The sequence below is a fragment of the Mustela erminea genome, chromosome 5 (assembly GCF_009829155.1).
Source record: "Mustela erminea isolate mMusErm1 chromosome 5, mMusErm1.Pri, whole genome shotgun sequence".
NCBI lineage: Eukaryota > Metazoa > Chordata > Mammalia > Carnivora > Mustelidae > Mustela > Mustela erminea.
The window spans coordinates 22162163-22185536 of NC_045618.1; the positions used below are offsets into that span (position 1 = coordinate 22162163).

Below are 23374 nucleotides of genomic sequence, written 5' to 3' on the forward strand. Positions count from 1 at the left end.
TACTTGACTAAGGGTGACTGCATGGTCACTGTGTGGAAATTATGAGTACGCAGCTGCCACCAGCTGTAGTGGCCATGACAGTGCCAGTCACATGTCACTGCAGCGGCCCTTCCTTGCTCGTGGCCTCAGAGCAGCAGCCCAGGAACATGGTGCCGCATGTGGTTCAGCCTCCCTGCCCAGACGAGTGCTGTTACTCGCACATCCCAATCGTGGACACCTTCTTCTGGTCCCTGAATGGTGATTGTTTCAGAATAACTGGTTTGTTTCCATATTTTAAGGCATCAGAACACATTCCCCCACAGAGCAGGAATGTCTGGCATTCGTGAAACCCATCATTGCCTTTTGAAATACTGACACCATCCCATCCCTGGGCTGCCACTGCCTTCCGGGACTCAGGGCCTGTATGGGGCTGAAGCAAAGGCAACAGGGACTACCCCTTGCCCTAGAGAAAGAGGGTGACCCACTTGCGATCTCTGTGATCCCGGGAAAGGGGAGCAAAGACTGCACGTACCCAGTTGAGCAGCTCGATCTTCCGGGGGTCAGTTTCCTCCTCCACCTCCTCTTTCACTTTCCCTTTCTTCTTGCCCTTTCCTTTCCCTCTTCCCCCCTTGGTGGTTGCTGTTGGTGGCTTCTTTTCCTTCTCCGTGACCTTGTTATCTGTAGGAGGGGCCAGGCTTCCCAGGGGCTGCAGTCCACAGCAAACAGAGTTGGGAAAAGATGTTAAGGCTGCCCCTTGTCTCAAGACAGTTGCACGCCCCCGCTCCGGGTGCACAGACATGTGCACATGCATGCACGTATAAGCACACAGGCACCAATGCACAAACTTGCGCACACACGCACACACACACACCTGCATGGACACACTCAGTCATTGCAAGTCTGCCACCTGCAGGAGGCGGCCCTGATACCATCAACCACTGTTACCTATGGGCTTGAGGAAGCACATTTATGTCTTTCAAGTAACTGACATTTTGAATCATGTGTGTTTTTGCTGAGAGGTAGGTTCAGAGATACCAAAGGGAAGTTGCTCATTTTAAAGGAGAAAATGACTGTTGAAGGGATCAGAGACAATGGGTATGTCTGGTATTCCTGAGGATGCCTCTTTGGCTAGAACCGTGACAGAGCTTCTTGGTGGGTAAAGAAGGCCTCCTGGGGGTTACGGAGCTGTACGGAATGTGGCGACAGACGGAGTGCATCAAGGGAAGAATGTTGTTTCACTCAGAGAATAGGAGGGACTGCAGAGGTGGGACCCGGCCCCTGGGCCTGCCTTCTGGTCACATGGAGAGCATGGTGGGGTTGGGGTGGGGGGAAATGGTTCTGGGGCAGAGTGACACCAACATTGAAACAAAGCTTGCTCCTCCAGCTGTTGTCTTATCTTGCTAGACTTGCCCTGTCCTCTAGCCAAACTCTTCTGGTGAACCCCGTGCCAAGTCTCCCCCGCCACACACACTCCGCTCCACAGACTCCATGCTCCTGCTTTGCATCTTCCCATGCCTCTGGCCGTGGCCATGGATGGCTGTTCTGGTGCCACGGTACAGGTGTGTCCAAGTGCCTCTCATGCTGGGCTTTTAGCGCATCTGACTCTGCTGCCTGTTTCCTCCTCAACCCTCTTCTCCCTGCTTTCTCAGGCACTGCTTGCTCTGGCTTTCCTGTCCGGCCACTGCTTCTCAACACAGGTGGTAAATGCTGAGTGTCTTTAGGGCTCTGTCCTCAGCCCCCTTCCTTTCTTCTGTACTTCCCTCAACAAGTTTGTCGAGGCCCATACTACCAGTCCCCATGCATTTTCCCACGACCTGTCCTTTCTAGCCTCGGTTCTTGTCTCTCCCTGGAGTTCCTACCACCAACTTAGCACCTCCACTTGAACACCTCAAAGCCCTTTCGGCTCATCATAACCGAAACCACACTCAAAACCACCCCCTCCAACCTACTCATCTTCCAGGGTCCTTCAACTTAGTGAAGTGGCTAATCAGAGAATAGAGGGTGATTACTGACATCTCACTCCCCACAAGGCCCTCTTCCGTGATTAAACAGCCTCTAAGTGCAATTGTGTTCAATGTTAAATGTTACTTTATTCTGTCCCATTCTTGACTTCTGACTCTGCTCTAGCTCAAGGTGATGGCTCTCTCTTGAATCATTTCAGTCGCTTATTAACAAGGCTCCTTCCATCTGCCATTGTACCCACCCAATGCATTTTCTGCATTAAATCCAGAATGATCCTAAAAATGTAAATGAGACCACGTAACTCTCCTGCTTAAATCCTTAAGTGGGGCAGGCCAGAGGCCAGAGATCGGACTGAGGACACCATGCATGTTGTGTGGATGAATGTCCTGGCTGACTCTTCAGGCAACAAGACTATTATAATCCTCAAGAAAAAGTGACACAGCATTCAACAAATAGTGCTGGGAAAACTGGACATTCACATGCAAAAGAATGAAGCTGGACCCTTATCTATTGTCTCATATAAAAAATTAACCCAAAATGGATCAAAAACTTAAATGTAAAAGCTAAAACTACAAAACTATTGGAAGAAAAACTAAGCCAAAGTTTCATGGCATTGGATTTGGCAACGACTTCTTGGATATGGTGCCAAAGGCAGTGAAAGAAATGATAGGTAAATGGGACTTTATCAAAATTAAGAACTTGTGCATCAAAAGACAGTATCAGCAGAGTAAAGGCAACACACTTAATGAAGATAATATTTGCAAATCTCATATTTTATAAGAGATTCATATCTAGAATTTATAGAGAACTCCTAAAATTCAACAGCAACAAAACCCATACTGACTCAAAATCAAGAAAAGAACTTGAATAGGTATTTCTTAAAAGAAGATCTGCAAATGCCCAAGTACATGAAAAGATCCTCAAAATCATGAATCCTTAAAGAAATGCAAATCAAAACCACAATGAGAGAACCCTTATAAAAAACAAGTGTTGGCAAAAATGTGGCAAAATCAGAATCTTTGTGCACTGTTGGAAGAAATGTAAAATGATGCAGCTGCCATTGAAAAGTTTGGCAGCTTATAAAAAAATTAAAAATAGAATAACCATATGATCCAGCAATTCCATTTCTGGGTATATATCCAAAATGATTGAAAACAGGGTCTCAAAGAGGTATTTGTACACCCATGTTCATAGCAGTGTTATTAAAAATAGCCAAAATGTGGAAGCAAGCCAAGTGTCCATTGATGGATGAATGGATAAGAAAATGTGGTCTATACATACAACAGAATATGAGTAAGCCTTAAAAAAGGAGGAAATCCTAATACATGCCAGAACAGTAATGAACCTTGAGTATATTAAGCTAAGTGAATTAAATCAGTCACAAAAGGATAAATACTATATGATTTCTCCTGTGTGAGGTGCTTAACGTGGTCAAATTCATAGTGACAGAAAGTAGAATGGAGTGCCAGGGGCAAGGGTAAGTAGGAAACGGGGAGTTATTGTTTCACAGGTATAGAATTTTAGTTTTACAAGATGAAGAATCTGTGGATGGATGGTGATGATTCCACTACAATGTGAATATATTTAATGACACTAAACCATTCTCTTTCAAAATGTTTAAGATACTCACTTTTATTTAAACGTCTTTTGCCCCAATAAACAGATTGGGTGGAAAAAAAACAAAAACAAAAACAAGATGACACAGCATTTGAGGTAACAATGGGCAAAAGACCAAAAGGAATAACACAAATCGCCAGCCATCTTATTGGGAAGAGCTTCAAGCATCCCTATGGGGAATTCACGGAGGAGAAACTGAGGTCAACGACCAACAACCAGTTGACAACCCTTCAGTGAACCATCCTAAAGTGGATCCTCCAGCCTCAGTCAAGCCTTTGAATGACTGCAGCCCAAGACAATGGCTTAATTACAGTCTCATGAGAGCCCCTGAGCCTGAACTATCCAGCTGAGCCATCCCCAAATTCCTGACCCACGGACACAGTGTGAGATAATATTTTTTGTTGCTCAAAAAAAGAGATGTCCTTAAGTTGTTCCCCAAATTCTTGGCCCCAGCCTTCTGCCCTATACCAGGTCTGCAGCACTCTGTAATACACAGCTCCTGGTTGACCTGCAGCCTCCTCCCGAGTCACCCCCTGCCCACTCTGCATTTTAGCCACACTGGTCTTTTTTCCTTCTTCAATAAATTATTTGAAAATGTCCAGTTCTTTCTTGCTTCAGGCCCTTTACGCGCTCTTCTGCCTGTATGGACGGTGCTCTCACCTCAATCTTCACCAGCCAGCATCTGTTCTCCTGACAGGTCTCAGTGTTAGTTCAATTTTCCTGCATCAGGTCTTCTCTGGTGTCACAATAAAAAGTAGCCCTCCCATCTCCCACATTCTGTTTCATGGGCATGTGCATTTTTCCTTCTTAGCAATTACTATAATTTATAATCCAGTATAATCCAGTATCTAGTCATTCAATGATCTGTTTCTTGTCTTTTCTTGCCCTCTCTCTCACAGCATGCCCACACCAGCATCACACAGAGACTTCTGTAATGGCTGTGGCAGGTCTGTTTTATTTACCCCTGTCTCCCCAGAACCCAGCACATGGCCTAGCACACAGGAAGTTGTTGATCAACTTTTGTTAAGAGAATGAAGGAGTAAAAATGTGGATTTTTTAAAAGAAGTTTGCTTTGGTTCAAAATAGCCAGAGAAGAGATTTAGTTGTTCTACCATTTGCTGCTGCTAGGTGAATGAGAGGAGCAGAATCCCTCCTATTCTCTTTTAACTTCTGTCTTTGACAGTGGAGAGAATTAAATATGGTGTAGATGTGGTCAGGCAACATAAGAGAAATTCTAGATGCTCAAACAAGCTAACTCATTCTTCCTTCTAGGGTTACACCCTAGGATTCTAAGAGCATGGTTGGTAATCTTAGAGGGGTAACTTTTAGCCTGGACCAGTAGACTTCTTTATTTTGAGGAGGGGCTTTAGGGGCTTCCTGGGAGGAGGTGGTTAATGGTGGGGGAGGGGGGCTTGGCTCTTATCTACTATATATGTTGCTGCTCTACTCACGATGCCACTTGTAGAAAGGGTTCTTCTGGAGGAATCCCAAATAATAAGAGAGGTGTGACTGGCTGGAAGGAGGGTAGGAAGGGTACTTGTAACATTTGAGTAGACTGGGAGGAAAGTGAGATGGTAAGTATATTGGGTAACAGAATTTCAATTTGAAATATGTTGATAGGTTGATATGATGGACTGAATCTAGTAAGTTGAGAAGTAACAAGGAATGATGTCTTCTACTGGGTCCACCTGGGCCCAAGAACACCTAAACTCAGAACTGCAAGATGTGGTTTACCAGGTGCGAGCATGATGAAACTCTTGGGAATTTCTGCAGATGGAAACTTAGTACAAGAGAAGAATTATATATTGCTGTATTACTAGCTCCAACACAAGGCTGTAGCAGTCCTACTCTGGGCTGCACAAGGTGTTAATTTGGGGGCACTACTCTTTTAAAAGGATATGGGATGGCATGGACCATATCTGGAAGAGGAAATTCCTCTTTGGAACCCTAAATACAGGTTAAATGATCACTTGCTGGGGATGTTGTTCATAATATTTCTTTATTATCCGTGTAATGCCCATGGGGTCTGTACTGATGTTCCCTCTTTCATTTGTGATATCAATATTCTTAGTTAGCTTGGCTAGAGGCTTATTAATTTTATTGATCTTTCCAAATAACTAGATTTTGGTTTTGTTGACATTCTCTATTGATTTCCTGTTTTCAATGTTATTGATTTGTGATTTAATTTTTATTCTAATATAAGCTTTAAATGCTAGAAATTTCCATCTAAGCAGTGATTTGCTGCATCCCACACATTTTGGTAAGTTGTATTTTCATTTTCATTTAGTTGAAAATATTTTAAAATTTGCTGTGAGACTTCTTTGATCAATATGCTATTTAGAAGTATGATGAGTAAACTTGGGAAAGTATTTTTTTTAATCCATTTGACAGACAGAGATCGCAAGTAGGCAGAGAGGCAAGCAGAGAGAGAGAGAGAAGAAGAAGCAGGCTCTCCACTGAGCAGAGAGCCCGATTCGGAGCTTGATCCCAGGACCCTGGGATTATGACCTGAGCTGAAGGCAGAGGCTTTAACCCACTGAGCTACCCAGGCACCCCGGGAAAATATGTTTAATCTCTTGGGAGCATCAGCTTTTTTCCGAACTCTAAAATGAGGACAATCAGATATATTTCAGAGTTCTGAAGGCTGTAATGTTCATGTATGTGAACACATGGGGCAAAACACAGTGTATAATCCAAGCATCAGATACTATCACCAATTGCTGCTTTGAATTTAAGATTCTAGTTGATGTGTTTTACCAAGGGCAAGCCTTTGCCTATAGATGGAAGCTAAATGAATAGTTCTCATCCTGAAAAACAAGCAAACGTTTCTTTCTATTTCAGAAATCTCAGGGAGGCTGGCCAAGGTTTGTAGATTTTTGTCTTTAAAACAGACAGTGGTCTAGAGGTCCCCAAACCTTTTGCTCGTGGATGCTCAAACTGAGTTGGGCATATTTCCTTAAAAAAATTGCTAGCCCAAGTTTTTGTGACTCAGTATAAATAAATTTCCTTGTTATATGTTCATATCAAACACTATTCTCCCTCTCTTTGCCGTTGTTGTTTTTAATAAAACCTTTTCACAAAGAGTTTTGTTGGGGAAGTTGTGCTTTTTGTACTTAAAAAAATATAGGTAGAAGAATATTGACAAGTAAATATAATGAATCAGACCCGAGATTGCTTTGTAGTGAACTAATTATCAAGTCCTGCCCACCATGAGTTCTGTGTTGTGTCAAGAATTCTAGAAAAGGGGTGCTTGGGTGGCTCAGTGGGTTAAGCCTCTGCCTTCAGCTCAGGTCATGATCTCAGGATTCTGGGATCGAGTCCCACATTGGGCTCTCTGCTCAGCAGGAAGCCTGCTTCCTCCTCTCTCTCTCTCTCTGCTTGCCTCTCTGCCTACTTATGATCTCGCTCACAAGTAAAAAAATAGATTCACAGCCACATGGTTAATCGAGTGCTTCAACCATTGAAGGAAGATTTTGGAGACCATATACTGCATTGTGGGAGACAGAAGGATTTTTGGTTCCAGGTTACAGTCTTAATCATGTCTCCTGCTTGTCCATGGAAATAACTTGCAAAAGACAATGATAAAGAAAAAATCTATAGGGGCGCCTGGGTGGCTCAGTGGTTTAAAGCCTCTGCCTTCGGCTCAGGTCATGATCTCAGGGTCCTGGGATCGAGCCCTGCATCAAGCTCTCTGCTCAGCGGGGAGCCTGCCTCCCCCCTGCCCCTGCCTGTCTCTCTGCCTACTTGTGATCTCTGTCTGTCAAATAAATAAATAAAATCTTAAAAAAAAAGAAAGAAAGGAAAATCTATTTCAAGAAGAGGTAGACAAGAGCTATTAACAAATTTCTGGAAATACTGATGGGTAGTTAAAATCATGGAGAGGAAGCTGATGCCCAGAAGGACTAATGTGGAAGGGGCAGTAGAGGTGGGACTGGGTTTTTAAAGAATAAGTGTTAGTGCTGGGTGGAAAGCATGATTAGTGGAAGGACGGTCTACAGAGCAGGGGACCACACATCCCCTCTTGTGTGGCAGGCTACCAGCCCAGCGGGCAGGTGCAAAATGACGGCATGCCTGAGCTTCATCCCCAAGCCGAGACTGTAGAACAGCTAGCTGTTCAAGAATTGGAAGGACCTTCTTAGAGAGGCCTGGAACTTCACTGGTCTGTTCCAGTCTGCACAAGGCAAAGCAAAGCTGTTCAGTGACAAAGTAGGCTTCCTACACTAGCCTCATCCCTCTGAAATGGGGATGGACTGGCCAGGATCCGCAACAGAAAAAGACAAGACGAACTTAATGGGAGCAGCTGACCGGGGAGAAAAATAGAGATAATTTAGGGAACAGAAGAGGACTTTAAAAATCCAATTTGTATCTTCAGGGATTGCATTCATGAGATGAAAATAGCCTGGCATGAAAATGGAACTAGCAGGAAGTAGGAAAGCCTAGAGTTGTTTACGACAGGTTCTCATTCTGTACACATACCCCCACGACACCCACACATACAATCATACTGCACACACGAACACCCTCTTACACACTACACATAGCACACACATACACAGATACCATAGGTATATACCACACACATGCGCACACACTAAACCATGCATGTGCATATACCATATACCCCCCCATAACACACACCCATATACACCCCAAAGAAAACACACACACACACACACACACACACACACACACACACACACACACGATTCTCTAGGCCTCCAGGGTACCAGGGAACAGAATTAAAAAAAAAAAAAATGCTGTCCATTGTATTTAATTTTAATGGGCTCTTTTCTTTCTTCTTTTCCTTGAAAAGGGTAAGCCCCACTTCTCACTAGCAAAGATAAAATATTTACTGTTCATTTCTTCAAGAGCACTGGTTTGAATGTATAATTACGGCTAGTAGCTCTTCTGGCTGGTTCTTTGAAGTTAAATAGCAACATCTCCTAATGATCCTAAGGGATTACACATTGGATCATCAGAAACTCCAGATAATTTCCTAAGATCTGTGTCCCGAGGGAGAACATACTGATCTATCGTCTGTACAAGGTCATGGTAAATGGTAGAAAACAAAAAACACTTATTTTCACCGGCCAGCGGGGCCCAAACACAAAGATCTGACTTCGTGCTATGTCCACACGATTCCAAGCCAGTGCCAAGCTCAGCTGGTCTGGGGCGGAAGCATTGGTTCCTGGAAAGGCAAGAAACGAGTCTCTTGTCACTTGGTGCCTGGACTGTCCTGGTTTGGCAGGTGCTGGACAGTTAGCATAGGCCTCCCGGGGTTGACCCCCCACCCCCCAGAAACCAAGCACTCCTGTCTTTCCTCTTGCCCCTGAGTGTCTACTCAAGCCCCAAAGCTAAGAACTTCCTATTCTCACAGAATTGCCCGAGAGGAGGTTGGAGGCAACATCTTTCCCTACCTACTTGTCTTGGTCTCCGTGGAAGGGATGGAGGAGGCACCTGGTGACCCCAGGACCCTCATCTGCAAGAGGCATCTGTCAGGCCAGGACAAGGGGTGCTGTCCCTTCAAGCCAAATGTGAGTATAGGCCAAGAGCAACAGCCCCCAGCTGCAGGGAGACCAGCACAGGACTACTGGGCAGCTGGCCCAATGGTGACATTCTCCTCTCTCATCCCTGCCCCCTTATGGTCCCAGAGTAACCAAGAGGCAGGGAGGCAATGTGTGTCCTGGGAGTGACCCCAAGAGTGGCCAGGTTGCAGCCTATCATTAGGAGCGGGATGGGGAAGTTGAACACAACACTGTGGGATGCAGCGATAACAAATGAAAAATGGTTCGTGGTCACCTCTATGATGAAATCCTTAATGACAGACAAATAGAAACTGGTCTGACTTCAGCCATCACAGGCCACTGGGACCCATAGAAAATACCCCTTCCCAGGAAACCCATCGTGAACCTGGTCATTCCCCATGGCTTCACACTGAGATAACTCTAGGCAGCCTGACGGGCTCGGGAGCCTATCACCAATAGACACAGTTCCTGGCAGAAGAGGGAGTGGGGTTTCTGGCCATGAGCAAAGCCCCAGGTGAGGCCAGCACCAAGAGGCCAGGAGTTGCTGTTTCCTGAGAGCTCACCTTTCAACAGGGCAGTTAAAATTGCCATCTCGATGTCTTGCTGACCCTCGGCACCCATTCTAAACACGGTGACCTGAAAATGAGTTAATCATGAGAAGACTAGGTAAAGTCAAGCTGCAATTGAGAGGGCGAATTGGGGTGTTTTTGAAAAAGGACCATAGAGCCTGACATGGGATACAATGAATCAGAAAGTGCATTAATTTTAAACCAGGTGCCTTTCATCTACATGAGGCACAACCTTGCTCATTCAGGCTCTGAGTCCTTGCCTGGGTCCCTGTTTTATTATTTTACCCAATCGGCTTCAACAGCCCCGGAGAGGAAAGAGCTCATTCAGGATCTGTGTACTCCATTATCTAAATCGCAATTGGAGATGACACAATCATTTCTACTCAGAAATGTGCCCCATTCGTAGGAAATTTGTAGATTTAGAATTTTGTGCGTATTCCTCTACCAGCATAATTAGGGAGGGCAAGGAGTGGGAAATAATTACTGTATTTGTAAAGTGAAGGGATGAATTTTGTAAGCACACCTAAAAGGGTGTGTTTGTCACTCCTCAAGACTTGACATACAATTAATGTCATGAGCCTCAGAAGTGGCGTGATGTGGCACGGGGTCGCGTGATGTTTGCCAGGATCTGAAAGAACCCGGTCCCTCTTTTGCGCATGCGTAGTCTGCTTCCATCACGTGGGCATAACAGCCAATTTGGTAGGGATTTGTAAACTGGCCCTTGGCAAAGCCTGAACTAAAATATGAGCCAGTCCATCACGCACACATGGGCAGAATTAGCAAGGAAACATAAAATTCTCTCTGCGGAGCTGGCTTGGACATAAACTGAAGACACTTACGAGTTCTTTCTTTTTCATGCACTCCATTATAATTGCAAACAGCTGATGCGATTGTGTCTTGTTGTAATTAAATGTTTTCTGAATGGTAACTAGAAGCTGATCCTTGAGGGATTCATTTATTACCCTGTTCGAAGGAAATGCGAAAGAGAAGAAAACAGCACGAGTTAAATCTGTACGTGAATAGATCAGAGAACTCTAGGTCGGTCTGGTGTCTTTGACTTGAAAATTTACCACTGGAGGCTATCCCAGGCTAGGAGACAAAAGGGGACCACAGTCAAAAACTGCATTCACACGTGTCCTAAATTCCAGACTCGTTGAAAACCTTATAAGGGAAAATGAAGTTGGAAGAGAGCATATTCCCCCAGAGAAAGAATTCCGTAAGAAACATCATGCCCTTGACAGCTCCCTCACATGCTGACCTCAGAAAATGGGAGAGAGCTAGCAAATCTTCATTAGTTAGCATCTTTGGAATGGCTCGATGTATCACTTACAGTTTTCTTCTTGGTCTAACAAGAAGGCAGTTAAAAACCCACCCTCTGCAACAGGTCAGAAATCCTACCCTCCGTCTTCACAGTACTTGTGTGCAAAAGACAGAATGTCCGACGCGCGTCCACTGCCATCACAAATGACCACGGGGACTGGAGGGTCTTCTCGGAGATATTCCAAGACAATGGAAACCACGTTAGGGCCTCCTTCTACCACCAGGCCCACGAGGGGCACACCCTGCCCCAATCCTGCAACATAAAATACATTCATCTTAGAGACCAATGTCACGGCACAGATCACCTGGGAGGGCAAACTCGGGCCACCATCATTAGCCTGGCAGGGACTAACTTGTTCCCGGAGTCCTCCATCTGTCTCCGTCAGATAATAGGACTCTTCAGGAACTCAGTAGGAACAGGCTAACTTCTGGAGGCAGGACCAACAGAGTGAACTCTGGAAGACTTCAAGAACCTGAGATTTCTGGAGAGGGAAGACAGTAGAGGTGGAAAAGCCACTGAGACACATTTGTCTTCTTGACAATTTCACCCTGGAATGGGCAGGACAGGTCATATGCTGAGCATGTTTCACCTAGTGTCCCTTGGTTGTGATGGGATTGATGGGATGTGATGTTGATGAGCATTTTAATGCATGGCAAGTAGAAGAAATGTATTTCGTCTCATCGTTCTGAAGGCCTTCAGAGAAAATCTGCTAGCATAGGAGGAAATCTAAAAATTTCAAGTGGCTGAATTCAGAGTTTCGGGTTTGCTTCCATGATGCATCTCTATAACCAGGAACTCTTAAAATTTTTTTGAACACGTTTGTCTTCTCCTACCCGGGTCATCTCCATTAAGTTCATTTCAGCGAATATGCACTGAGGGTCTGCATGGTGCCTGGCCCTGGCCAACAGATACTGGAAAAATGGATCAAGACGATGTGGATCCTGCCTGAGATTTGCAACCCAAGCAAGTCTTGGGATTCTAGATTCTCAGGAATAGTGTAGCCAAATCACTTTATTTTCTATAAATAGTGTAAAATTGGTTCTTCTTGGTTGAGACGATGTGGATCCTGCCTGAGATTTGCAACCCAAGCAAGTCTTGGGATTCTAGATTCTCAGGAATAGTGTAGCCAAATCACTTTATTTTCTATAAATAGTGTAAAATTGGTTCTTCTTGGTTGAGACGATGTGGATCCTGCCTGAGATTTGCAACCCAAGCAAGTCTTGGGATTCTAGATTCTCAGGAATAGTGTAGCCAAATCACTTTATTTTCTATAAATAGTGTAAAATTGGTTCTTCTTGGTTGAGGCTGGACTCCCCGAAGCTCCAAGCTGTGAGAGATGACAACTGAGCACCCCTTTGCTGTCCCTGCCCCAGTCAGAGCCCTAGGCAAAGGATGACAAAGGGAAGCCCACAAGTCACATGGACAGATGCAGTTGGGTAGCGTGAAAACTTACAAGTCCGAGACAATGACAGATGTGAGAACAAAAAATCAGTTATCAAGCAGTTTATCAATGGAGATTTGAATCTTGGAAATCCACAGTCCCCTTAGCAGGCAAGCATTCCAACTGCTTGTGCCATCCTGTAGGCCCTTCATTAGCCTTGATGATGGCTATTTCCAGGGCTTAGACTGGCTTTCACAAAAATCTTATCAGTCATGGTAAAAACAAAATACTCTTTAAAAATCTCTTCATAATACTTTGGCAGTAAGAACTGCTGGAGTATGAACATGTTCCAAGAGATGACACCAGTTATTTTCATTCTAAGTGGTATTGTTTCATCTGATTGTGGTTTGTTCCTTTCTCTTGAGCTTGACCTCATTATCCTCCCCTGGGCAGCAGCTCCGCTGGGAGCCGTGCCATCTGGACCAGCACTGGTGGAGCCAGGGGGAGCAGATGGTCTTGCAACCATGTCTTAGTTTGGGGGATAGACCCAGAGCTACAGAGCTATTTAATGTAACGATCACACTAACCCTTACTTGATGGAAGAAATCCGACCTACGTCTTAGAGTGAGAAGCTTTCTTGCTTTCTTCCTGTTCAGACATTAAGCAAATAACTATAGTAATTACAGTGGAAAACGTGGTGGGCAATGCCATCACCATGACAACCGCCACAGGGCTGTTTCTTGCACCGTCCCTCCCAGTGAACCTGGGGCAGAGCATTGCCACACAGCTCAATGAGTGTGAGATTGGGTAGGTGGCCAGGATGAGGGGGTTGGACAAGTCTGTTGATCTGCTGTTCAGTGGATCTAATGAGAATCAAGGTGAAAGCTCTCAACACCCGTGGGAAGTTTCCTTTTCAGCCCAGGTTTCATGGCAGCCGTGGAGCCCAGGACCCATGGCCTTTGCTGGAACTTACTTGTGTTAATCTTCTGCAGAGAGATGTGCTTCTCCAGCTGCCTCCGCAGCTTCACCTCGGCACCGTATTTGCCCAGGGTGCCGTTGTCAGCCAGGATGAAGTGAGTGTGCGAGTTGTTGAGCAATGAGAGCTTGCTGAGAGGGTTGGACATGGTCTGGTACACTCTCGTTACCTGGCAAAATGCACAACAGATCAGAGCTGCAGAACTCAGACATGAAGACTAACGGGGGAAGCAGGTAGAATTCAGACACATCCTCAAGGTTACAAATGTATGATCCATTTATAGAACATTGTTGGAATAATAAAATTGTAGAGATAAGGGACAGATTCGTGGCTGCCAGGGGTTAAGGAGGTGGGAGGGGTGAGAAGGAATTAGGTATGGATGTTAAAGGGAAACATGAGTGATCCTAGTGGGGATGGAAATGTGCCACATCTTGTCTGTATCCATGTCAATATCCTGTGTGTGATGCTGTACCATAGTTTTGCAAGATGGTACCATTGGGGAAGGGGGGTGGGGATATGGGACCCCTATTATTTCTTGCAACTGCAGAGAATCCACAATTATCTCAAAATAAAGACTTTGATTTTAAAAAATTACCAGTATCTGGGGAGGAAACACTTACATCCTTTCCAACCAGGTCTTCCTTATTTTCCACGATGCCCCATGGAGCGATTCCTATAGCACAAACCCGGCCTCTGGACTTGGAGGAGTGGTCTTTTAAGGCATCCCCTACATGGCTGATAACACCTGTAACCAGCCATGAATCATATTTTTAGGCTCAATACCTCCTACCATACCATTAGTTATGAACTTTAGGGGCCCCTTCTCTGAGCCACTCCATTCCCTATGGAATAGGGTTGAAGCATATAGATCTTCATCATTAAAAGGAAGTACGCTGAAAGTCCGAGTTCCTAATAACTAGTCATTCGGCATTAGCTCCCAGAAAAGGGAAAACAAAAACCCAAAACTAGAGCAATGGTGCATGGACTTCCTTTATAAATTTCCGGGACATAAAGAGGGAAGTAAGTGGGGGTGCCTTGGAAGTCACTGGGTGCATTTAGCTGAAGTTGAGAGTCAGACTGCCTAGCCTGTCCCTAAATTCTCCTTGCCTCAGTTTCCTCTCCCATAGGACAGTGGAAATGATTGTCAGGGGCCCTCAGTGAAAATGAGGCCGTACAGGGCTCAGTTCAAGGAATGACATCGTGGGTGCCAGAAAAGTTGACCATTACTGCTCTTATATCAAAATAACAAAGAAGCTACTGGGTAAAGATTTCACTTCTGTCATAAATATTGTCTGGTTGCAATGCATTTTGTTTTTATGATCTTAATTATTCAGAAGCTCTTTGGGAACCACCATGAGTTCTGGGTTTGCATGTTTGTTGCAAGGGAATGAGGTTGCTCTTACCGGTACTGACGCCCCCGGTGAAGATCCAGGCCCCAGTGGTCATGGCGGCCTTGATCAGACCTTTCCCAAAGACCTGTTTCAGCTTGGGTTGCATCTCAAAGTTCTGGAGGCCTCCATGCACAGATATTAAGAGCTTGGGTAGTTCCAGCTGCCAGTCTTTCACCATAAGATGAAGCAGTGAATCTGGCTTGGTGTCATAGGATACTCGGATATACTGTAAAAGAGTATGTGACACTCAGGACCGTTCCTGGTTTTCCTCTCGTATCACAGGGAAACAGCGCTACCACTCTTGTCCCAAGCAAAAGCTGTCTTGGCTTTCTGTTCCTCTGTATGAGTCTGTGGCCAAGTGAGGGAAGGGAACTTTGGAAGCGTTGCCAGATTTTAGCAAATAAAAATATAGGACTCTCAGTTAAATTTGAATTTCATGTGAACATTGAAAAATGTTTTATTGTAAGTATGACTTCATGCCATATTTGGGACATACTTATGCTAAAAAGTTATGTGGTTCATCTGAAATTCACATATAACTGGCTGTCCTGTGTTTTACCTGGCAAACCCTTAATCTTGAAAAAATAAATTCTAAAGCTGGCTCACCTAGAACCATGGCTCCAGAGGTTGGACAGGGCAATGTTGAGGGAGCGGTCTTCTGGCCACACTGAGTGGGTGCTGAGAATGGGGAACCTGGGCCAGCCTCTGGACTTGACTTTCCCCCCAAGGTGAGGAAGAGGTTAATGGTCAGATATCTGCCTTGGCCCCTATGAACCACTTCTTTGTGTCCATGCCAACGTGTAGGGTGCCATTCCAGAAGTCCCTATTTTGTGCTATTTGGAATACAAATGCATTTTATTTGCACAATGACGTTGGGCCAGTGGAATAAAATGAAATTGCAAAAATGATCTGACTGGGCATGTGGGAGTATTATTCAGAATTAGCTGAAAGGAATCACAGTGCTAACGCCTCCCCTCTCTGGCAGGGCTCATCAGAAAGGCAGAGGGCACTCCCTGTTTACACGCAAATGTGAAAGACCTCAGTCTTCTTGGGCCAACTGAATGCAGGCCCAGGGAGGCTGCGGTCGGACTTCAGAGGGAACCATTTCCAGACACTCCTAACCCATTTAAGGGGGGTGGGGCTTGAAGGTCCACAGTCATAAAAAACAAAACCAAACCCCAAACAACCCCAAAAAACAAATAGTGTAATTTCTCACTCATCACTGGAGATAGAGTGATGAGTATGGTTGCAGACTTGGGCTGGAGCATAATTTGTGGATTCACAACTCTGGTATGAATTTAGTGACACTACTTTTTTTTTTTTTTTTTTTTGAATAGTGCTCAGTTTCCAAATCACATGACTAAAAAGTGGAGTGTACAGATGTATTTCTTGCCTTTGCAATGAATTATCTAGGAAGACTGAGCCACGCTCTTGAAAGAATACCCAGGTGTCAGCCATCTGGGGGTCTGGGAGGCTGGGCCTCTGATGGAGACTGTGGGCTCAGCAGCTTCCCTTCCGAAGGCCTCTCTTACCATGGCTTTATTGGAGTATCCTCCACCCTGGAATTCAAGAGTTCCATAGGAATCTGTTGGGTAGCTCTGGGTGTGTTTGCTGACAGACCATTTTTCGGGCTGAGTCTCCACCTGTTTATTTTCCTCTTCATTATTGCCAGATGTTATGCTTGGCAGAGGGGGGATGTGCTGGTTGATGAACTGGCCACAGCAGCACCTGAAAACAAAGGTAAAACAGAGTCTTTCCATAACATTTTCCTCCTTATGATGAGTTCATCTAAACAGAAGGGTAGCATCCGAACAGGGGCAGACTAACACCGTACTTGGGGTTTGTGGGGGTAGAAATGCCCCTTACGGTGGCCGTTTCCAGATAACCAACATATATCTATTTACATACCAGTCCACTTAAAACCCATCAGATGGCTGCCCTTCTTTACTGAACATATTTAGCTCTTTTTGATGTCTTGAAAACATCAATATAGGCATCAATTGTTGGACATTCTGTGACAAAGTATAATCATGCCCTCCAGATATGGAGTTGACCTTCCAGGATTCTTCAATATTATTGAATTCTTCTGTTGCTTCGTAAAACACTTCTCTACGTAAGTCACATTGAGAATATATTTCTTTTGCTGCTTATACTTTCTTTATCCTATTTAAGAATATTTTGTTAAATCCAAAGTCATGAAGATTTGCCCCTACATTTTTTTCTAAGAACTTTATAGCTTTAGCCCCTACATTTAGATTTTTGATACATTTTGAGCTCATTTTTATATATGGTGTGAGGTGGGGGATAACTACTTTCTTTTGCATCTTGACATCCCGTTGTTTCTGTACCACATGAAGACTAGGCTGTTCCTTCTTCATTTGCTTTGGCCACCTTGCTGAAACATTGATTGTCCATAGTTGCTCGGATATGTTTGGACTCTCAGTTCTATTCCATTGGTCTGTATGTCTACCCCTATGTTACTACCACACTGGCTTAATGACTGTAGCTTTGTAGTAAGTTTGGAAACCAAGTAGTGTGAGTTCTCCTACTTTGTTCTTTTTCAAATAAGGTTGTTTTGGCTAATCTGCATCCCTGGTGATTCCCTATCAACTGGCTTGTCAATTTCTGCAAAGAAGTGATCTGTAGATCCTCTTGTGAATATTGCCATCTTAACAATATTAACCTGTTCTGACCCATGAATGAAGGCAATTTTTTCCAATTATTTTAGATCTTTGTTAATTTCTTTCAACAGTGTTTTGTACTTTCCAAAGTAGAGGTTTTGCACTTCTTTTTTAAGTTGATTCCTAAGTACCTTATCTTTTATTTACTTTTAATTTTTAAAAAAATTTTAGGTAGGCTCTGTGTCCAGTGTGGAGCCCAAGGTGGGGCTTGAACTCACAACCCTGAGATCAAGACCTGAGCTGAGATCAAGAGTCCAAAGCTTAACCAATTCAGCCACCCAGGCACCCCAGTATCTTATTTCTTTTGATGATATTATAAATGAAATTGTTTTGCTAGTTTCATTTTCCTATTGTTCATTGAAAATACATAGAAATACATGTGATTTTTTTGTATATTGATTATTTTTTTTTACATTGTGACCTTACTGAACTTGCTCATAAGGTACAATAGTTTTTTTTTTTTTTAGTGATTCCTTAGGAGTTATTATATATAACATTATGTCAACAGCCAATAAAGATAGCTTTACTTCTTCCTTTCCACTACAGATGCCCTTTATTTCTTCCTCTGAATTACCTTGGCTAGACCTCTAGTACAATTTTGAATAGAAGTGGTGAGAGTGGACATCCTTGTCTTGTCTCTGATAGTAGGAGCAAAGCATTCAATCTTTCACCAATGAATATGATGTTAACCATGGATTTTCATAGATGTCCTTTATTAGACTGAAGGAGTTCTACTCCTGTTTTCAAGGATTTCTTTTTTTAAATGAAAAAAGGGGTTGGATTTTGTCAAATGATTTTTTGTTGAGATGATTATGTGACTTTTGTTTTTTATTCTATTGGTGCAATGTATTGCATTAGTTGATTTTCTGGTGTGAAACCAACCTTGTGTCCCTGGGATAAATCCCAGTTGATTATGGTGTATAATTCTTTTTATATGTCTCTGTATTTGGTTTGATAGTATTTGTTCAGGATTTCTGCATCTGTACTCACAGAAGATGCCATCGTATAGTTTTCCTTTCTTGTGATGTCTTTGTCTGGTCTTAATATCGAGGTAGTATTGACGTCATGAAACTGAAAACTGAGTTGGGGAGAGTAATCTAATCTTCTATTTTTTGAAATTTTTAATGAGAAATTAGTATTAATTCTTTTCTTTTTTAAAAAAATTTATTTTATTTTTTTTCAGTGTTGCAAAATTCAGTTTATGCACCACACCCAGTGCTCCATGCAATACATGCCCTCCTTAATACCCACCACCAGGCTCACCCAACCCCCCCCCCCAAAACCCTCAGTTTGTTTCTTAGAGTCAAGGTCTCTCATGGTTTTTCTCCCCCTCCAATTTCTCTCCACTCACTTCTTCTTTCATCTCCCAATGTCTTCCATGTTATTCCTTATGCTCCACAAGTAAGTGAAACCATATGATAATTGACTCTGCTTGACTTATTTTACTCAGCATAATCTCCTCCAGTCCCGTCCATGTTGATACAAAAGGTGGGTATTCATCTTTTCTGATGGAGGCATAATACTCCATTGTATATATGGACCACATCTTCCTTATCCATTCGTCCATTGAAGGGCATCTTGGCTCTTCCCACAGTTTGGTGACTGTGGCCATTGCCACTATGAACATCGGGATACATATGGCCCTTCTTTTCACTCCATCTGTATCTTAGGGGTACATACCATGTAGTGCAATTGCAGGGTCATAGGGTAGCTTTATTTTTAATTTCTTAAGGAATCTCCACACTGTTTTCCAAAATGGCTGCACCAACTTGCATTCCCACCAACAGTATAAGAAGGTTCCCCTTTCTCCACATCCTCTCCAACACTTGTTCTTTACTGTCCTGTTGATCTTGGCCATTTTAACTGGTGTAAGGTGGTATCTCAATGTGGTTTTGATTTGAATCTCCCTGATGGCTAATGATGATGAACATTTTTTCATGTGTCTGTTAGCCATTTGTATGTCTTCTTTGGAGAAGCGTCTGTTCACATCTTCTGCCTATTTTTTTGATGTGATTATCTGTTTTTTGAGTGTTGAATTTGAGGAGTTCTTTATGGATCTTGGATATTAGTCCTTTGTCTGTTGTGTCATTTACGAGTATCCTCTCCCATTCCATGGTTGCCTCTTTGTTTTGTTGACTGTTTCCTTTGCTGTGCAGGAGCTTTGATTTTGATAAAGTCCCAAAAGTTCATTTTCTATTTTGTTTTCTTTGCCTTGGGAGACATATCTTGAAAGAAATTGCTATGGCCAATGTTGAAGAGGTTACTGCCTATGTTAAATATTTGGTAAAAGTCATCATAAAAAATTTTTAAAGAGATTTTATTTATTTGACAGAGGGACAGAGAGAGAGAACATAAATAGGCAGAGCAGCAGGCAGAGGGAGAGGGAGAAGCAGACTCTCCACCAAGCATGGAGCCCGATGTGGGACTCCATCCCAGGACTCTGAGATCATGAGCCTAGCCAAAGGCAGCCGCTTAACTGACTAAGCCACCCCAGTGCCCCACTTTGTGGGTAATTTTTGATACTAATCCTATGCCTTCATTTCTTTCTTTCTTTAAAAAATATTTTTTTTATTTATTTGACAGACAGAGATCATAAGTAGGCAGAGAAGCAGGCAGAGAGAGGAGGAAGCAGGCTCCCTGCTGAGCAGAGTGTCCAATGCTGGGCTCGATCCCAGGAGCCCAGGATTATGACCTGAGCCGAAAGCAGAGGCTTTAACCCACTGAGCCAGCCAGGTGCCCCCTATGCCTTCATTTCTTATAGGTCTATTCAGATTGTGTTGTTCTTCTTGAATTAGTCTGGTAGTTTGTGTCTTTCTTGGAATTTGATAGTAAGATTGGTAAGTAATGCCCTTTTATTTCTCATGCTAGTAATTTGAATTTGTTCTCTTTGTTTCTTCATTGAGTTAGTTAGAGCTTTGTGAATTTTGTTGATCTTTTCCAAGAACTACCTTTGATTTCATTGATTTTTCTCTATTGTTTCAAACTTTTCTATTTTGTTAATTTCCATTTTATTCTTTACCATTTCCTTCTGCTTCCCTAAGATTTAGTTTGCTCTTACTAAGCCTGGAGGGGGAAGGGGTGGAGCTCTCTTGGTTCAAATACCAGACTCTAGCCCTTCTTACTGAATCTTTGTTGGTGTTTTTGAATAGATATTTCTTTATTTCTTATTGCCCCTTGGGACCATTTCCAGGGACTGTTAAATGGTTGTTTATTTATTCCAGGTTTTTTTTTTTTTTTTTTTTTTTTTTTAAGCCCATGCTAGAGAATACATCCAATTCACAGAGGAATCTCATATGTGAGTCCCGGAGGCCCTTTCTGCTTCTTCTGCTGCCTAGCCACTTGGCTGTGTGGGGCATTGCAATGCCAGGAAGACTGGCATAGGTAGTTTCCTTCAAGGAGGGTCCAGGTGTCACTGAAATAAGGAGGGAAATTTATGCGCAACGGAAGGAAGACTTTTGTGATCTTTGGCATTGTCCCTTATGGCATATTTCTTGCCCTGGGGTTTAAGCAGGGAGAAAAATCTATTTGGTGGTGGTGGAAAGGACGGGCTTGGCGACATGACAGGGCTGAGGTTGTATGTGTCAGATTTGACCTACGTGATCTCTGAGAGTCTGTGCACTCTTTGTCAGTGATCCTACCTGCATGGGTTTCATATCGGGTGAACATATGAAAAAAACATCCCCCTCTGGCTCTCCAAACTCTGCTCATAGCTATTGTCCTCAGAGATGGGAAGGTTTGGCTAAATTCATCTCCAGTCACTTTCACAGCTTTAGAAGACCTACCGTTTAATTTATAACAGTTTAATTATAACTCATTTCCATGTAAGTGAATGAAATTGACATTTTGTGTACAAAGTCTGCCTTTACACAGAGTTACATCTAGTTCACTTAACCGCTCAGAACTTTCCCGTGGTGGAAGTACTTGTTTATCTAAATAACATTATGAATCTCTAACAAAAGGCTGTGAAGTTACCCTGGAAATCTGTCTAAAGCTATCAGCATCTTGCTCTCCCTAAGACTAGGAGGAACACTGTCAGCCCATCTGGTTATGACAGCTCACATTAGATTAGGATGAGTGCTGGGCAGCAATCTTTCCTGCATCTTAACAGAGAAGCTTCTTAGATGAAGTATTCCATGGTTAATGCCTCCCCTGGGGAATGGATTTTGACCATTCTTCTTGCATCGTCCCTCCCCGCCCCTTCCCGCCGCCCCGCCAACTTCACAAACACAAGAATAGTTGCAGGCACCTGGTAGACAAGTGCTGGTTTGGATAATGTCTTAGTTGTGACTTCCAATTTACCTGCTAGGGTCTTTAGTGCTGGGAATTACAAAGACACATTCTCTTTTGCAAAAGGTTTTTTCTATCCAAGCTTTCTGTCCCTGGAAGAGAAAGAAATGAAAATTAGATTGATATCTTCCCAAAGTCTAGTCGGATTTCCCTCTTGTACTTTTATAAAACCACAGTGCCACTAACAGCAGTCTGCCCAAAACATCTGCATAGATGGTGGAGGCAGCTTTCAAGGATCTTAGCTCTGGTTCCTTTTCAGAGAAATGGCTTGGAATAATGTATTCATGGTTTCCATAGGGTTGCAAAAAGTAATCTCTGCATGCAAATCAGTCTGCAAAGGGGACATGATACCGCCCTGGAGTAAGCCAGTGCCTGGACAAGCCCTGGTGTGAGTGTGAGTTACTGGAGAAGCCAACCAACCAAGGCTACAAGTCTCTGGTCAAGATTTTGTTTTGCTGTCAAGAATGTCATCTTCTGTGGGCTTCTAGGCACCCACACACCATAGTAATTTTACAAGTGGGCTCTCTGGTGCTCAGATTCACTGCATGTTATTTTTATAATTTAAAATACTGAAAGTTGTAAGGAAATGGACACTCATATAACATAGTTGCTGCAGCTGGAAGTTGGTACAATGTCTGTCAAGGGCAATTTGGCAATAATATCAAAATTGCAAAGCATATACCTCTGGACATGTCAGTATTTTACTCTATCAATACGCCTGAACACATGCAAAATGCACACTATGCATCCACTACTTATAATATCCAAAGACTGGACATCACCTACTGTCTTCCAGTAGGAGATTGTTACCTGTGTCATGGAAGAGTCATTCATGGAATTCTCTGTGGCTATTAAAAAAAATAAGACTTTGTTGTGTCAACAGGCAAAGGTCACTGAGCTATGGTAAGTGAAAAAGCAAGACATGGAATAATCTCTAGGGTATTGTCATTCTGTTACTTAAGAAATATGTATATGGAAATACTTTTGCTTAAAGGTAGAGGCAATATACCAGGAAGGGTTCACCAGAAGCAGCTAACACTGGTTTCTCCAGGAGGTGGGTGGGTCCAGAAACCCAGAGGAGACACTTACAAATGGAGTGCTCTTTTAAATTCTTGAAAAAGATTTTATTTTTATTTTAATTTAATTTTTTAAAAAAGATATTATTCATTTATTTGACAGAGATCACAAGTAGGCAGAGCAGCAGGCAGAGAGAGAGGGAGAAGCAGACTCTCCACTGAGCAGACAGCCCGACTCAGGCCTCCATCCCAGGACCCTGGGACCATGATCTGAGCCGAAGGCAGAGGCTTTAACCCATGGAGCCACCCAGGAGCCCCAAAAAGATTTTATTTTTTAACAGCAGTTTTAGCATTATTACAAAATTGAAATGGAGGTACAGAGAGTTCCCATATACTCCCTGTTCCCACACACGCACAGCCTCTGTCATTAACAGCACTGTCCATCAAAAGTGCTATGTGGGTTACCAAGGTTGAACCTACACTGACATTTCCTAATTATCCAAAGCCCATGGTTTACTGTAGGATTCACTCTTGGTGTCGTATACCCTATGGATTTGACAAATGTATAATGACACGTTCCCAACATCACACTATCATACAGAGCAGTTTCACTGCCCTAAACATCCTCTGTGCTCTGTTTTTCATCCCTTCCTCCCCCCTAGCCAAGAC

At 43.3% G+C, this 23374-nt stretch overlaps 1 protein-coding gene across 2 annotated transcripts in view; it reads right to left on the reverse strand.

The window, feature by feature from the left end:
* The window catches only part of TRPM1 (transient receptor potential cation channel subfamily M member 1), a 78225-nt gene extending 56447 nt beyond the window's left edge, over positions 1-21778 (reverse strand). Inside the window, exons 1-10 of one of the 2 annotated variants that reach the window (XM_032342257.1) lie at positions 21702-21778; positions 16254-16449; positions 14734-14947; positions 13951-14075; positions 13328-13499; positions 11051-11225; positions 10492-10615; positions 9647-9719; positions 8646-8746; positions 512-685 (exon numbers count right to left, since the gene is read on the reverse strand). In XM_032342257.1, coding sequence (XP_032198148.1) covers positions 512-685; positions 8646-8746; positions 9647-9719; positions 10492-10615; positions 11051-11225; positions 13328-13499; positions 13951-14075; positions 14734-14947; positions 16254-16256 — 1161 coding nt within the window. In that variant the 5' untranslated portion in view covers positions 16257-16449; positions 21702-21778. Of the gene's footprint in view, positions 1-511; positions 1391-1420; positions 1693-8645; positions 8747-9646; positions 9720-10491; positions 10616-11050; positions 11226-13327; positions 13500-13950; positions 14076-14733; positions 14948-16253; positions 16450-21701 lie in introns of those variants that run through there. The other variant, XM_032342258.1, reaches the window with a different exon arrangement.
* Positions 21779-23374: the final 1596 nt, after the last annotated feature.